This window comes from Vombatus ursinus, unplaced genomic scaffold (genome assembly GCF_900497805.2).
Source record: "Vombatus ursinus unplaced genomic scaffold, bare-nosed wombat genome assembly UNPS02014792.1, whole genome shotgun sequence".
Taxonomy (NCBI): Eukaryota; Metazoa; Chordata; class Mammalia; order Diprotodontia; family Vombatidae; genus Vombatus; species Vombatus ursinus.
In genome coordinates, this window is record NW_020954570.1 from 12,392,891 (window position 1) to 12,410,463 (window position 17,573).

Here is a 17,573-nt window from a genome sequence, read left to right on the forward strand (position 1 = left end):
AACAAACAAATATGTACAAACAAGGTATATAAAGAAAAAATAGGAAATAATTTAAAGAGGGAAGGCACTAGAATTAGGAGAGGTTGGGAAAGTCTTTTTCTAGAAGGTGGGATTTTAGTTTAGCTAGGATATGTCAGTATACATGCATGCCAAGCACCATGCCAAATGTGCTGGAAATACAAATACAAATAAGCAAAATAATTACATGGGAGTGAGAAAGTGAGAAATCAGACTGAAATATGCAGTAAGGAAGACTGCTCAGGCTCGCTGCATCTTCAGCTTCATAGCTGGGTTTTTATAGCTAGAGTACACAACCACTTAGTGGCATTCTGTGGCAGAAAAGGAAATGGAGGAATGTGGAAGCCTTGGAGTCAAAAGAATTGTTAAAAGTCAGATTTGTTCCTGTGAGAAATGCATTTCTCTGAGGTTAGTCTTACCAGAATTCCCTTTATTGGAAGGAAATCTCTAAGATGGTGGCAGCCCTTTTAAAATAGAATCATTCTTGTTCATTCTTTTGTAGGGAAGTAAAGTTTAAACCCTATAGCTCTGTTTCCTTGATCTCAGAGGTTACTTTATCTGGGAGAAAGTGTTTTCCCCAAACCCGTAGAACTCAGATGCAACCACCTCTTCCACGAGTCCAAGGATTACACTTTTTTTTCTGATGAATAGGCAGGTGAAGTAATTTTTTTTAGCTCTGTCACACCAAATCTGCCTTTGTTATATTAATGTCACAACTTGCATTAAGAGGACATCAGGATATTCTGGTAGTTATGTGGCTATCTGCTTTGGTTGAGAACCAGACTGTAGAAACCACATCCTAAGTCTGCATGAAAGAGGACATCAATGTGGGCCTGTGGCCTGGAAGAAAATGCTGCATTCCACTGTCTGGGTCATGAGAGACAGAAATTGGCAATACAAATCACCCTGTCTGGCCTTAGACTTGTAAGGCTTTCATAGGAAATAACACTGATCCTTCCATACAACATAATAATGTAATTAGGCTGTCCATCATTACGTAGCTGTGCCTGTATTTAGCAAGGGATATCACATAGTGATTGAGTCAATTTACCATATGAAAATCTATTGGCTTTTTAGCTTTCAAGTAATTGCTGCTTATAGGCAGCCCAGACTGACTCATCTTGGTATTTTTCTAAGCCTTCTGAGCTGGGATATCAGTCTGTAGTTATTTTACCCTGCTGTATGACGTTTCTTTACAGATATATTTCTTCCTAAAATGTACCCTCTACTAAATGTACAGTGAGCTCACATAGAGATGGGAGAAGAAGGCTGCTGAGGTTTCAAAAGTATGCTGTACTTAGACTAAAAACTTTTAATCAAGGACAGGGGGTAAACACTGCTGGTTAAAAACTGTAATATTTTTTAGACGAAGCCTGGATGTTTAATCATCTACCAACCTGCCATGAGTTGTGTGCATTGTAAAGGGCTTCTATGATGCAAAGTATTATTTTTAATTTGAACACCAACTTTTGAGCCAAGTGATTAACATCAACTGAGAGAGTTAAGTTACTTTATTTCTCTTCCCTATCCTTGTTCAGAAGGTTATGTGACACATTAAGTGTCATTTGGCAAGGAGGTAGTATTCATGGAAGCAATGTGATTTTTGAGAACAACACTCATTACAGATCAGGGAAATCTTACAAGTGCTTGAACTCTCCATGACTCTCTAAAAATGAAATATGTGTTCCAAATAGGGCTTTACTGTGAGAAAGGCTTTTTTGAGAGGGGAAATTATTGTGCCACGGTCTTAGAATTCAATATCAATATTTTTGGAATCTGTTCTCTTCCCTTCCAGTATTCCAGAGCTTTAATTTGAGATAATAATTCTCTGACCTGGTACACTTAAAAAAATTTCAACTTTCTTACCAATTGGGACATCTATCTCTTTTTTTTTCCTCAACCTTCGTGTAGTTTCCCCAATCATATTTTGTCTCTTCTGGTAAAGAACCAGAGATACAGCTTTCATTTCTATCATATCTAGTATATCCATTCTTCTTGTTGAGAGAGTGGGCGTATCATGATCAGCACTGCTTCTCTATCTCCACACAGTTGTGTCCCTTTTCCTTGTTCAAAAGAGAAAATATAAATAAGGCACAGAAATTCCTGTGAATTTGTGTTTCTCTGCTAAATTTAGGATCTCGACTAAAAAAGTGCTCACAGATTTTGACCAAAAATAGACAAATTATAGCAAAATAGACTAAAATGACAGTCAAAAGGATATGTTGGTATACATTCAACATGAAACAACCCAAATCTTCTCTAGCTACAGTACTGTACAATGAGAATTGATATTTAAAGTGATTACCCTGCATTACCAGTCATAGAAGAAAATTCAGTTCTGTTAAGTATACAGGTTATATTTGGGACACATGGTATTGTAGAAATAACATTGGAGTGTGAATCAAGAGACCGGAATTTTACTGTATCTGCTACTAGGTAGTTATATAACCTTCTAGATGTCACTTAACATCCCTGAAGCTCGGTTTTTTTTTAAACTATAAAATGGGAATATTAAACTAAACACTCTCTGAGATCCATTCCATCTCTGAAATCCAATGATTCTGTGATAGTGTATACACACATATATGTATGTATATATGTATATGTGTTCTAGGAAAAAATTCAGCAAATGTATACAAATTATTCTTACTTAAATCTCAGTTACTCAGAATGTATTTGTTCTTGAGGATTTGTCTCTATATGTGTAGATATATACATATACTTGTATTGATGTCTTTATGTACAAATGGAATACATTCATAAGATACAATTCCTTCCACTAAATTTTAAGAGTTGTAAATTCTTGAGGATAAGGCTTGTACTTATTTCATCTTTGTATACTTGGGACTTTGCTCAGTGGCATGTACATAATAGGTGCTTAAAATACTAAATTAAATTCTTTGTCATAAATATCTTAATCATCAATAAAAATAACCTAGGAGGCATATGGGAATAGTTCAGATGGTCAGACAAAAGGGTCTATATTAAGGAAAATAAATCTGAATTCTAATATAAAATAAAATACTGCTGAAGACCAGCTTACATTTGAAAATGTTAAGAGAGGGGAAAAGAGGCAAATTAGGGTTACAGAAGGTGAGGGAAGCAGAGTCCTGGAAGGAAATGATCCAGGGCAGGAAGATCTTTGTGAGATATGGCAAGTTTGATGTCTTGGAAGAAATTTGACAAAAACCATGGGCTCATTTACCTCTAATAACTCAATTACCAGTTGGACCTGACTTTAAATCCATCCTCTAAACTTACCTACTAAAGACAATAAAAAAAGAGGAGAGGGGCTTGAATTTTAACAGAAAGAAATTAATTGATATATAATTTAAAAAAACACTTCCTACTAGAGAAGTTATTAAATCCTAAAATAAGAGGTTGTATTTTCTCTTTCTCCTTCTGAGGTTTCTTTCAGCTCTAAATCTATGATCTAATGATTCCATCATTTCCAACACACACACACACACACACACACACACGCAGAGATTCATTTGGGGGATATTGATTAATTTAATCAACCAGTCTCTACCCCAGTATATTTCTACATAGGTATAGCCCAAAGGTCCAGAATTTGCCTAAACAAACACAGACAAAAACAGGGCAGGAGTCTGAACAGAGCTTCTCTCAAACAGATGTCCACTTCACAGGTATCAATAGCTGGAGTCTTGACCGGGAATCTCAGAAAGCCCCAGCGCTAGAGCTGAATAGAAAGTAAATTACTTGTGCCAAGACACTCTTTCTTGTATCTTCAGAATATCAACAATCTTCAAGTGATTGAAGCTCAATATATTTAAAAATGGCTTTTGCTTAAATACTTATTGAGTTGTAACTTTTTTTTGTTTTTTGTTTTTTAAATTTTTTTATTAATTTATTTTGATTTATCAAAAATCACTTCCATATGCTTTTGGGTTTAAAATTTTTCTCCCCCTTCCTCCCCACCACCCTCCTCAAGACGGTGCACAATCTGATATAGGCTATACATTTACATTCATATTAAACATATTTTCACATTAGTAATGTTGTAAGTAGAAATTACAACCAATATGAGGAACCATCAGAAAGAGGAAATGAAACTCAACAGAAGAGAAAAAAAATAACAATTCCATAGTTCTTTCTTTGGGTGTGGATTGCATTTTCCATCACAAGGCCTCTGGAGATGTCTTAGATCCTTGTATTGCCAGGAAGGGTTAAGTTTATCAATATTAGTCATCACACAACGTGGCTGTTATTGTGTGCAACGTTCTCTTGGTTCTGCTCACTTCACTCAGCATCAGACCATACAAGTCTTTCCAGGTTTTTCTGAAGTCAGCCTGTTCTTCATTTCTTATAGCACAATAGTATTCCATCACAGTCATATACCACAACTTGCTCAGCCATTCCCCAATTGATGAGCATCCTCTCAATTTCCAATTCTTTGCCACCACAAAAAGAGCTGCTATGAATATTTTTGTACATGTAGGTCGTTTTCCCATTTGTATGATCTCTTTGGGATATAGCCCTAGAAGTGCTATTGCAGGGTCAAAAGGTATGCACATTTTTATAGCCCTTTGGGCATAGTTCCAAATTGCTCTCCAAAATGGTTGGCTCATTTCACAACTCCACCAACAATGCATTAGTGTTCCAATTTTGCCACATGCTCTCCAACATTTATCATTTTCCTGTTTTGTCATGTTGGCCATTCTGATAGGTGTGATGTGGTACCTCAGAGTTGTTCTGATTTGCATTTCTCTAATCAATAGTGATTTAGAGCATTTTTTCATATGACTATAGGTGGCTTTCATTTCTTCATCTGAGAACTGTCTGTTCATATCCTTTGACCACTTATCAATTGGGGAATGGCTTGTATTCTTATAAATTTGACTCAATTCTCTATATATTTTAGAAATGAGGCCCTTATCAGAGAGATTGGTTGTAAAAATTCTTTCCCAATTTTCTACCTTCCTTCTACTCTTAGTTGTATTGGCTTTGTTTGTGCAAAAACTTTTCAATTTAATGTAATAAAAATTATCTATTTTGCTTTTTGTAATGTTCTCTATCTCCTGTTTGGTCATGAATTCTTCTGTTCTCCATAGATCTGACAGGTAAACTATTCCTTGCTCTCTCAGTTTGCTTATAGTATCAGCCTTTATATCTAAATCATGTACCCATTTTGACTTTATTTTGGTATATGGTGTGAGATTTTGGTCTATGCCTAGTTTCTGACATACTCTTTTCCAATTTTCCCAGCAGTTTTTTTCAAAGAGTGGGTTCTTATCCCAGAAGCTGGGGTCTCTGGGTTTATCAAATAATATATTACTAGAGTCATTGACTACTGTGTCTTGCATACTTAACCTATTCCACTGATCCACCACTCTATTTCTTAGCCAGTACCAAGCAATTTTGATGATTGCTGCTTTATAATACAATTTAAGATCTAGAATGGCTAGGCCATCTTCCTCTGCATTTCTTTTCATTAGTTCTCTTGATATTCTGGACCTTTTGTTCTTCCAGATAATCTTGTTATTATTTCTTCTACCTCTATAAAATAATTTTTTGGTAGTTTGATTGGTATGGCACTGAATAAGTAAATTAGCTTAAGTAGAATTGTCATTTTTATTATATTAGCTCGGCCTACCCATGAGCAACTGATGCTTTTCCAATTATTTAGATCTGGTTTTATTTGCGTGAAAAGTGTTTTGTAATTGTGTTCATAGAGTTCCTGGGTTTGTTTTGGGAGGTAGACTCCTAAATATTTTATAATGTCAGCAGTAAGTTTAAATGGAATTTCTCTTTCTATCTTTTGCTGTTGGGCTTTGTTGGTAATATATAGAAATGCCAATGATTTATGTGGGTTTATTTTATAGTCTGCAACTTTGCTAAAGTTGTTTATTATTTCAAGTAGTTTTTTACTTGATTCTCTGGGATTCTCTAAGTATAACATCATGTCATCTGCAAACAGTGATAGCTTTGTTTCTTCTTTGCTTATTCTAATGCCTTCAATGTCTTTTTCTTCTCTTATTGCTAAAGCTAATGTTTCCAGTACGATGTTGAATAACAGTGGTAATAATGGACATCCTTGTTTCACCCCCGATCTTACTTGAAATGCTTCTAGTTGTAACTTTGAATTGGACTTCAAAGCTATTTGATGGTGGGCAAGTTGTGAAATTCTCAGCCTCAGTTTCCTTATCTGTAAAATATGAATAATACTTGTACTATCTCTTCTTAAGGTTGCTGTGAGGGAGCACATTGTACTCCTAAAATACTAACACAGTTTAAATGTAAACTGCTATAATTATATTCCAGATATAGTCCCATATGTAGTATTTCACATTTTAGGAAATTTGTATTTATAACAGCTAGAATTTATATAAGTCTTTAAAGTTTGCACAGCACTTTACATATGTTAACTCATTTTATCATCGCAACAGTCCTGTGAAGTAGGTGCTGTTATTATTTTACAGATGAACTGAGGTAGAGAGAGGTTAAATGACTTGTCCAATGTCACATGGGTAGTAAGTGTTTGAGACAGGATTTGAACTCAAGTCATCTGACTCCAGGTCCAGTGTTCTATCCGTTATAATACCTGGCTGCATGTAGATATCTAAGGTTAGAATCTCATAAGGGAGGTGCTAAACCTATCTCAGACAAAATATACATTTTTCTGCAGATTACATTTCTTTATGATTTACAGGCTATTCTAAACTTTTTTAATCTCTCAAGTCTCCCACAGCATCCTCTTCCCCCATCCCCTTGACTGAAGATGTCACCTCATACTTCACTGAAAAAACTGAGGCTATTCAATGAGGCCATTCAACATTCTTCCCCTTCTCAGATCACCCAGAGATCTTCCCCTGCTATCTCCTCTTTCATCTCTGTCTCTTAGAAGAAGTGACCTTTCTTGGTACCAAGGTGAATCCCTCTAACATGCACCCTCAATCCTACCACTGCCTGTTTGTTCCCCTCAATCATTCCCACTCACACTCTAATCTTCATTCTTTCCCTATTTGCTCCCTACTTTCGCTTTAAAAACATATCCATGTCTCCCCATTCCTAAAAAACCCTCACTTGATCCAACTATTCCCACTAGCTATTGTCTGATATTTCTTCTCTCTTCTCCACTAAACTCCTTGAAAAAGCCATCTACACTAGGTTCCTCCACCTGTTCTCCTGCTCCTTGCTTTTAAGTCCTCATCATTTTGGCTTGCAATCTCATCATTCAACTGAATAGCCTTCTCCAAAATCACCAACGCTCTTTTAATGACTCTTTCTCATTCTTTATCCTTTTTGCCTTCTTTAGGGCAGTATTCATGTTTTTACCTTTCTTCATATGTATGGCAGCACTTAACAGAGTGCCTGGTACATAGGAAGCACTTAATAAATGCTTGTTGACTGCCTAATTGATATATATTTGCCCATTTATTCATTGCCTAAATAGCTTTTAGAATCCATCACTCAAATTTTTCTTAGTTCTCAGGAGAGGACATAATGATAGTAAATATATTAGATGAGATAAATAGCCCCAATTTGCTATTTTTGTTGAATCGCCACAACAAGCAGAAGTTTGGGGGCATATACTGATATAATTATTAGTTTTTTAGTCTTTTGCAAAATGTATGTTATCTACTCTATAAAGGAGAGTTCTCATACAAAAACTTCTTGGGCTCTCAGAGTCACATTCTCTTTATGATATCTTAGCCTTTATAGAGTTAGAAAGTATGGAATCATTTGGAGCTAAATAATGCAATGACAAGGTAATGTTAGTAACGTTTGTATCATGTAAAGATGGCTTTTGTTACTCTCATAAAATCATGTCATTAGAAAGGAATTCAGAAGTTATCTAGCCCATTCTCTTTCTGATGCAGTAATCTCTTCTACATTATTGCTGTCTTTAATAGAGGAAATAATAATTATATGTAAAAATAACATAATATAAATATAACATTATTTATAACTTTAATAAGCCACACACATATATATCACATACCTATCACACACAGATATATGTCAGTTAAATGTAAAGTAGTTTGGGAGGGAGGGCCCTAGTGGTTGGGGGAATCAAGAAAGCCTTCATGCAGAATATGGTGCCTAAGCTGCATCTTAAAGAGAAAGACTCCATGAGGCAGAAGTAAGAAGGAAGCACATTTAGGAAATGGGAATTGCCAATGTAAAAGCACCAAGTATGGGAAAAGAAGTAATGTCCAATGAAATCCAATGAAAGATAGTTCGGGAGTAGGTTGCATAGGGTGTCAGAAGCCAAACAGAGGAGTTTGTTTGATCCTAGAGGCAATAAGAAACAATGGAGTTGATTAAGGAAATCACATAGTGAGATCTGCACTTAAGGAAAATTACCTTGGCATCACTGTGTTGGATGGACTGGAGTGGGAAGAGGCTGGAGCCAGGGAAACCAACTAGAAGGCTGTTGTAGTAATCCAGTTGAGAGATGATGAGGGCCTGAATTAAGGTGGTAGCTATAGGAGTAGAAATTAGTGGTCAGATGTGAGAGATACTATAAAGGAAGAAGTGGTAAAATTTGGGATATGAGGGATGAGGGAGAATAAGGATAAGTCTAGGATAAGGCCAAGATTATGAACCTGAGACACTAGAAGGATCGTGGTGGCTTTGACGGAAATAAGAAAGTTTGGAAGAGGGGAGGTTTAGGGAACATATAGTAAGTTCCATTTATATCAGAGATACCCTGTTCCTACTCCTTTGCATAAGATCATATATTTAAAGCCTAGACTGTAAAGGCTAAGTAGTCCAACCCTCTCATTCTACTGGTGAAGAACTGTGCCCCAGAAAGGGTCTTGTCCATGGTCAAACAGATTTCTTTTTGAGGGGGAAAGTATCTCCAGTTTTTTCTTTTCATAACAAGATGCTAGAATTAGTATGGACTAGGAACCAAATATCTCTAATATAAAAACTATGACAACTGTTTCAATGCCTTGTTGTTCAGTCATTTTTCAGTCATGTCTGACTCTTCATGACCCCATTTGGGGTTTTCTTGGCATAGATACTGGAGTGGCTTGCCATTTCCTTCTCCAGCTCATTTTATAGATGAGGAAGCTGAGGCAAACAGGGTTAAGTGACTTGCCCAGGGTCACACAGCTAATAAGTGTCTGAGGCCAGATATGAACTCAGGAAAAGGAGTCTTCCTGACTCTAAGCCCGGCACTCTATTCACAGCACCACCTCACTGCTCTATCAATGCCTTACTTCCTATTTAATTGCCTCTGAAACAACTCCCACTGATAAGATAACCCGATATTTCAATTACTTGAAGGTATCCATTGTGACAGTGTGTGTACTAAAGGGCACTGGGGCCCAAACTGCTCCCTGCCGTGTCACTGCAAAAATGGGGCGTCCTGCTCACCTGATGATGGGATCTGTGAGTGTGCACCAGGTTTCAGAGGCACCACTTGTCAAAGAAGTAAGTAACTCATCAGGATTTTATTTCCTCCTTTTTTCTGGGGTCTGTGTAGAGAATAATTCTCTCTGTTAAACTTTTTGCATGAAAAATGGGGAAGATATACATTTGACTTGAGAGATTAGAGAATAGAATTAGAGATTAGAATAAACAATGTAGTTGGTTCTCTGTACGCCTTGCTGAATTCACCTCAATAGCAGTTTCTCTACAATGCTTTTTTTCTCTTTCTATCTTTAATTGCCATTTATAGTAATCAGACTTCAAACCTTTACATAGGGTAATTGACAATGTATTTGGATATTTTACTTGATCTTTACATCAGTTTTGCAAAGAATGATCAAAAATCATTTGATCGGCGAACATTCTATACAGTCCATAAATTTTAAATTGACTCTGCCAGTACCTTAGTGCTTTAGCAGCCATTCTCACCTCTTATTGCCATTCCTCATTAATTTAGTGTTATAAGCAGCAGTAGCATGGAGGTAGATTGGTATTGATAAATACAGATAGGATCAATGTAAACATTTGTCTATTGAAAAGTTTTGTGTTGTGAAAATAATTTGCATACTTAAAGTAAACTTTAGCTAAATGCAAACCAAACCACTAAAACCATCACTTTCTGTTAACCTGAGACCTTTTGAGCAAGAAAAATTTCTCATATATATTCTGCATTTCCTTTTCTGCTGTTATAGTTCTTAAAGAATAAACAAGTTGCAAGGTGACTCAGTTGTATTTGAAATGACTTTATTAAATATTGTTCATTGCTTTTTTTCATGATTAAAGCCATTACAGATCTTTGGTACTATTCTATTCATGAGGCATTTCTGGCAACACAATCATTTTCCTCTTCTTTGCCATTAACCTAAAATTTGATATGGGAAATAAGAAGAAAAAAAGCAAAATGGAAAACTATCACGATTTTTCTTTCTGGTTTCAGTTTGCTTACCTGGTTTTTATGGACACCGTTGCAGCCAGAAATGTCCTCAGTGTGTGCACAGCAGTGGACCATGTCACCATATCACTGGACTGTGTGACTGCTTACCTGGTTTCACAGGAGCTCTTTGTAATGAAGGTAAAGGCAATTTATCAGAGGTAAATACAATGACCAGAAATTCCCAGAGGAAGTACTTAACACCTAACCATGTCTTTTGACAATTACATATTACAATTTTAAAAATATATATTTTTCTAGTCTAGGAGAGATGGCTCATTGCTTGTTTTAAAAAAATATATATGTATTTACTCTTCGAACTGTACTATTTTCATTTGAGTAATAATCTCCTCAAATGAAAAAAACATTATTAAGAAAAGCAAATTTTCTGGTGTTGGTGGTCTTTCACTATGATTTTTATTTATTATTGAGTCCCTTTCTCCACTTTCATTCATTTAAAAAATGAAATTCAGGAAGGTGTAACATATACTTCAATCACTTAATAATAACTTTTGACTTCTCTGCAGTTTGTCCCAGTGGTAGATTTGGAAAAAATTGTGGGGGAATTTGCACATGTACCAACAATGGAACCTGTAATCCCATTGACAGATCTTGCCAGTGCTACCCTGGTTGGATTGGCAGTGACTGCTCGCAGCGTAAGTTTAATGTGTTTTCTTATTAGTAGGCAATATCTTCTTTATTAGCACTTATTTATAAATAAAATTTTTTCAGCATTGTTGAAAGTCAGTGTGGTTAATTATGAGACAAATTCTCTCAGGGCAAAAATTACCTTGGAAACTTTCAGCCCATCAGATAGCAGCTGTCTTGCAGGGTGTTGTAAGAATAAAATGAGATAATATTTATAACATCCTTTGCAAACCTTAAACCACTACATCAATCCTAGTTATTATTATTGAGTAGGCTATTTCTCCATTGTACTATGCTAATACTCTACATGTGGATGACTATGGAGTTTTAACTTCCTGCGTAGAGCTCTGAAACCTGAACCTCAGGGCTGCCTCCATAATGCCAGCAGACTTTTAGTCTGTCTGCTGGGTAGCTAGCTGCTTTTCATTTTCTCCATGAGCTTTCATGTCACCTTCTCCGACTTACTTTCCTCATACCACCAGGCACAGAGATGAGTGAGTGTGTGAATGTCAGGATGATAGAATCTGTGAAATAATGTGAAATCACTGAAAATAATTTTCCTAGGGGCTCAAAATAACTATTACCCCTTCAAAAGATAACATATAAATAAAGAGGAACTTACTTACTAGGAAAATCTGGTACTATTTATCATAAGATATACAACAGATAGTCATTGAAATCTGGCCTAGCTTCCTCTGCATATAAGAGGAATCAAGAAATATCTGTGTTGCTGTTTTGCACAGCAACTTCTGGGTCATGCAGTTTAAACTTCATAGTGGCAGTCACACAAGCAACCTTTTACTTACAGACATTTTGAATAAGCCAAAGATTTTTCTGATTTAGGCGAGTACCAGAGTCTATTCTATGTTTCTGAAAAAGAATAAATGTAAGACCGCTTGAATTAATAATGAAGAGATGGAAAAAGCAACTTTGGGGGAAAGGAAGTGTTGGATATGACTATTTCCTGTGTGCTGTATTTATATAATATTATATTTTGATATACCACCAGATTATAGTTATCTTGGAAACCCAGTCCTAATTCTGGGAAACATCGGAACACTGAGAAACAGTTATGTTTTAGAAAAAGAAGCCAGAATATTGTCAGAAACTGAACAATATACATTTTTTCTCTTCAAGTTTTCTTTATTTTTGAATTTGTCTTTTCATTCCCGTTTGGGAGAAGAATGTGCTAGAAGGAGATCTGTACAATGACAGTAAAAGTGTTTGGCATCATGAATAGAAGGATATTTCTATTAAAGTTGCCTTCATAACTATCATAAAGAAGGTTTATTTAGCTTGGTCAGAGGGCCTTCAGTCCTCTTGGAAATAATTGATTTCATTAATTTCCTTTTGAAGTTCTGATTTTCATGATACCTCCTCAATATTTCTTTGTAAGACTTAATGTATCTTGTCGGGTGATTAGCAGACATTCTACAAAGAGAAAAATTGGCTTTGTAGTAAACATAGACACTTGGGCAAATGAAAGAAATGGATATAAAGGAGGAGATAGCTTTCACAGGAGGGGGAAAGCCACTATTTCCAGATTTCACTTTTTGTCAAATAAAACTTAGTGAATGAGGCATATGGGAATTTGCTTACATATCAACAATGGAACTAGTAATCCCATTATATCTGTAGAAAAAAATCAATGTAAATATTTAATGAAATAATAGATGATTATAAATATCACATAAAATATACCTCCTCTACTTGGGCAAATGAGATTGCAGAACTGAGAAGTTCCCAAAATTTTAGATGCCTTTGCCTCAGCTTTTTGTTGTAATCTTTGGAGAAAGCATTATATTAATCTGCATATTTAGGCAGTTAGGTAGCACAGTGGGTAGAGTATCAGTCAGTCAATCAGTAAACATTTATTAAGTGCCTACTATGTGACAGGCCCTGTGCTAAGCTTGGGGGATACAAAGAAAGACTCACAATCAAATGGAGAGGACTAGCAAGAAGGCCAGTGTCACTGCATCAAACAATATGTTTGGGAGTGGGGGGGGGGGTGTGAGGGTGGGGGAGGAGGGGAACTTAAGGTGTAAGAACAGTGGAAAAATCAGGGGAGGTAGATTATGAAGGGCTTTGAACCTGAATTCAAATCCAGCCCCAAATGCAAATTAGTTGTGTGACCCGAGGCAAGTCACTTAAACTTTTTAACCTCAGTTTCCTTTACTGTAAAATGGGGATGATAATAGGACCTACCTTCTAGGGCTGTTGTTAAAATCAAATGAAATAATATTTGTAAAGTGTTAGCACAGTACCTGGCACATAGTAGGTACTTAATAAAATGTTTGTTTCCTCTTCTTAAAGAATAAAGAACAAAGAACAAATGCTGCTTATGTGACCTTGAGCAAATCCGTTTGCCTTTCTGGCCCTTGATTTTCTTTTTTATAAATTAAAGGAGCTGGGTATGGCAACAGAGATCTGTAGTCCCTGCTCCTGGGGAGTCCAAGGCTATTGGATGGCTGGGGTTTAGGAGTTCTGAGGTGCGATAGGTCTAAAGTTGAAAGGGTATTCACACTAAGCCCAACATCAATGTGGTGGTTCCTATGAGCAAAGGACCACGGAGTTGCCTAAGGAGAGGCACTTCCAGCATGAATGAGATAGTGAGACCAGTTTAAAAATAAGATAAAATAAAACAAAAGGATTGAATCAGATGAAAAATAAAATTTGATATTCCAAAGTCAGTGCTGCAGTCTAAATGTTGTAAGAAATAGTATGAGAAATTTTTTTCACCTAATTAATTCCCAAAACTTTAGATTAATTAATTATTTTATTAAGTCATTATCTGCACCATAGTAGGTATGTTCCTAAAAAGTTACATTTGGATAAAATTTTTGTAAATTGAATCACTTCTCTGGGCTCATTGGGTAGTTTAACCTTATTTTTTGATTTATCTTTTGTTTCAGAACTATTTTTGCCTCCTCTTGCCATGTCTCCCCCAAATCAATAGTTATTTTCTTTTCCTTTTTTCAAATTTATTTTATTTTTAATTCATGGAATAAAACAAGCATTTCCACAACATAGCACAATAAAAAAAATGATTGCACATGAATTTTTAAAAATTTATTTTATTTTTAATATTTTTGTTAATTTTCTATAAACAAGTATCTAAGTACGCAGGGGATTTTGATATTTAAAGAAACCCTGGGGTGTATCATCCTCTAATTAATATGGGTTTTAAGTTTAGGTTTTCATGTAAGAATAGCAGCTCACATTACCATAGTGCTTTAAAGTTTGCAAATATTTTCCCACAATACCTCTATGGAGGAGGTAAGAAAAGTATTGTTGTCCATTTTACAGACGAAGAAACTAAAGTTTAGCATCTAGATGGTTGCTTAAGGTTACCAATGAAAAGTAGCTGAGGTGGGATTCAAACTTATCTATTGCCTCTAAGTCCAGGGCCAGAACGGGCAGAAGGTGATGGTGTAGTCCATCAACCTCATCTCCAGGTATCTCCAAAATCGGTCCCAAATTCAGGTGTGACTATAGGAGCAAATAAATATGCAAATAGAGGACTGTATAATTGGTTTTGATGAGTATATGAATCTTGTATTGGATGATGCAGAGGAGATTCACTCTAAAACAGAGTCAAAGAAACAACTTGGCCGGATCATGCTAAAAGGAGACAAAATTACTACAAAGTGTTTCTAATGAGAAGTATATGGTCAGTGAAGATGCTCAGAAGGCAATATTTTTTTTTCTTAGTTACATTCTCTGGGCTTCAAAAGCCAGCTACACACTTTTCCATGTTATTTTGATCTTTCTTTTATGGTATTATAACCAAAATGGGTTATTCTGGGGTTTGTTTCTTTTCACTATGCAAGTGGAACAAAGTTAAATTATTTAGGGGAAAGTGGGGTATTTTAATGTTTTTATTTATTTTAAGGTAACATTCTCTCTACCTGGTGGCTGTTTCAGAAAACTAACACATTTCTCCTGATTTTAGCCTGCCCACCTGCCCACTGGGGTCCTAACTGCATCCATACTTGCAACTGCCACAATGGGGCTTATTGCAGCGCCTATGATGGAGAATGCAAATGTACAGCAGGCTGGACAGGTCTCTACTGCACCCAGAGTAAGCAAGTCATATTGTCTTTTGTTGTCCACAGTGCTCAACAGAAAACAAGGAAACAATGTTCATTATTTTTGTGCCCCATGTACATGACTAATTCTACAATACAGAGATTTACCAAATTATAAACAAATTGTGTTCCATGAATTTATTTGTAAATTGTTTATTTAGAAATTAAAATTTACTTTTTCAAAGGAACAATGTTATTGATTATGGTTAGGATCCCAAGCTATCCCTTATTTAGTCCAGTGCAGTTAAAATATTTAGTTCAGTGTAGTTAAAATATTGTACATATCCATGAAAAAATAATTGCAGTAGAAAAAAGTTATAAATGCACACTATTACAGCTTTTTTTTTTTTAATTAGAGGGTGATTTCATTTCTTTAGGGATCTCCTAATGAGGAAGTTCCTTTACAAATGCAGATCAACTTATAAGCTTAGAGAATTTCCTGGAACATTAAGAGGTTAAATCATCTATCCAGGATCACAAAACCAATATGTCAGAGTCGAGTTAAATTCGGTCTTTGTGACTTCATATGTCAAATTTCCTCTTGCTATAATAATATCAAGCATTAAGGTTATTAATTAAAGTTAATTAATAGGTTGAGTTGCAAGCTCCAGGGTGCAATCACCATGTTTTGGGTATATGAGAATGTTTTTAAATTGGATGTTCATATTCCTAGACTTTTTTTGACTTTCTTAATTTCAGTTTCATTCATGCTTTCTCAATAGACATCCTTCTATGAAGGGGCAGGTATTAAGTAGACTAGAAATTTTTCTAAACTCATTTTAGATTTTTTTTAATTAACAAAACTTTAGACTGAAAATCATGGCATATTCTTGGGCATGTCATAAAATGAGTCTCCAATAAAAACTAGATTTGTGTGACGTAGACAACAAGTTACTTGACTTTAAGCAGGTAATTTAAACTCTCTGAGCCTCAGTTTCTTCATGAAAAAATCAGGATCATCCAACTTGTTCAAACTATCTCACAGGGTTTTGAGGAAAGCACTTTACAAATTTTAAAGCATTGTATAAATGCGAATTGCAATGACTGTGGGGACTATGGAGGGTGTGTGTGTGTGTGTGTGTGTGTGTGTGTGTGTGTGTGTGTAACTTTCACAATGTCTCACCACAAGATAAATCTCTAAACATGAAAATAAATCTAGTTTTGGGAAACTACCATTACACAAGATGGATTTAAACTTCATTTATGGATGAGATTTCTAAAATTCTGAATCTGACTGTTGAAACTCAACTTACTAACCTATATAAGCCAAAGGGGTCTCTAGGTGACTTAAGCAAGATTTCTCTTTTACATAAAGACCAATGACAAGCACCTGTTGAATTGACCACATCTGTCTTTTCTTTCAAAATTCCTTTGAATAATCCCCCTCATCCTTATTTGTCCCAAAGGGTGTCCTCTGGGGTTTTATGGAAAAGATTGCACATTAATTTGCCAATGTCAAAATGGAGCTGATTGTGACCATATCTCAGGACAATGCACTTGCCGCACTGGGTTCATGGGGAAACACTGTGAACAGAGTGAGTATGAAAACATTTAACACCACTAAATTACAATTTTAATGAGACCTATTTTAACTACCTACTTTCACCTGAGAGACTTAAAGGCAGAGATCTGGTTTTTTTAAGGTGTTTGAAGCTGGTGTCATTTTGCCAGTGTTGTTTGCATCACTTTCCTTCCTGAGATGCCCCCTCAGATTCTTGCTGGTCTAAACTTGTCATGATCCATTCTCCTGATCACTCCCTATCATTCCGTAGCTGGAGGAAATAATGAACAAAACTGAATTTAAATTTTTCATTCTGTTCTTAGAGCCTTGGTTTTTCTTCTTCTACTGTCTCATTTTATGTGGTAGGCATCATTAAAACCTGTGCAGAGAAGATAAGGACCAGAGAACATTAAAACCTGAGATTATAGCAACTTTGGTCTTTAGCTTAGTTTTCTGGGTTCCTTCTCTGATGACTTTAATTTAGTTGCTTGATTAGGATAAGGTAGAAAAGAGTGGTGAGGAAAAAAAACCCAAAGCCTCATCATTGTCTTATAATGAATGGATGCCACTTCTCCTCTTTTCCCCTCTCAAAGAAAACATACTATCCTGCCCAGCTGGCTTGCCATCGTCCCCCAGTCTTAATCTCCTAGCCCTAACAAATATCTGCAATCTTTTCAGTGACTAGGAATAAGGCTGATACCACGAAAAAGGGGTTCTGAAAAAAATGAAGTCTGAAGGACTTTTGATACACAAGGCCAGCAACACTGAATTGGCTCAGAACAGATGATTTGGCCTTCTTGCACTCTTTTTTAGTTCAGCTGCTGAGTTACATGCATGAATGCAAGCATAGTATCTTCAGATCTTTAAATTATATTTATATATATATATATTATATATGAACAGAAACTTCGAGTAGAGTGGAAGGTTTGATAAGAACTTTTAAAAGTTCATTATTTGATGTGTACTCTATTTTTAAAATCTC

The 17,573-nt window shown here is 35.7% G+C and overlaps 1 protein-coding gene across 1 annotated transcript in view; it reads left to right on the forward strand.

Moving 5' to 3' along the window:
* The window catches only part of MEGF10 (multiple EGF like domains 10), an 89,009-nt gene that overhangs the window by 50,008 nt on the left and 21,428 nt on the right, over positions 1 to 17,573 (forward strand). Inside the window, exons 13-17 of the mRNA XM_027869214.1 lie at positions 9,280 to 9,426; positions 10,361 to 10,495; positions 10,882 to 11,010; positions 14,955 to 15,083; positions 16,497 to 16,625. Of these exons, the coding sequence (XP_027725015.1) occupies positions 9,280 to 9,426; positions 10,361 to 10,495; positions 10,882 to 11,010; positions 14,955 to 15,083; positions 16,497 to 16,625 (669 nt within the window). The remainder of the gene's footprint in view (positions 1 to 9,279; positions 9,427 to 10,360; positions 10,496 to 10,881; positions 11,011 to 14,954; positions 15,084 to 16,496; positions 16,626 to 17,573) is intronic.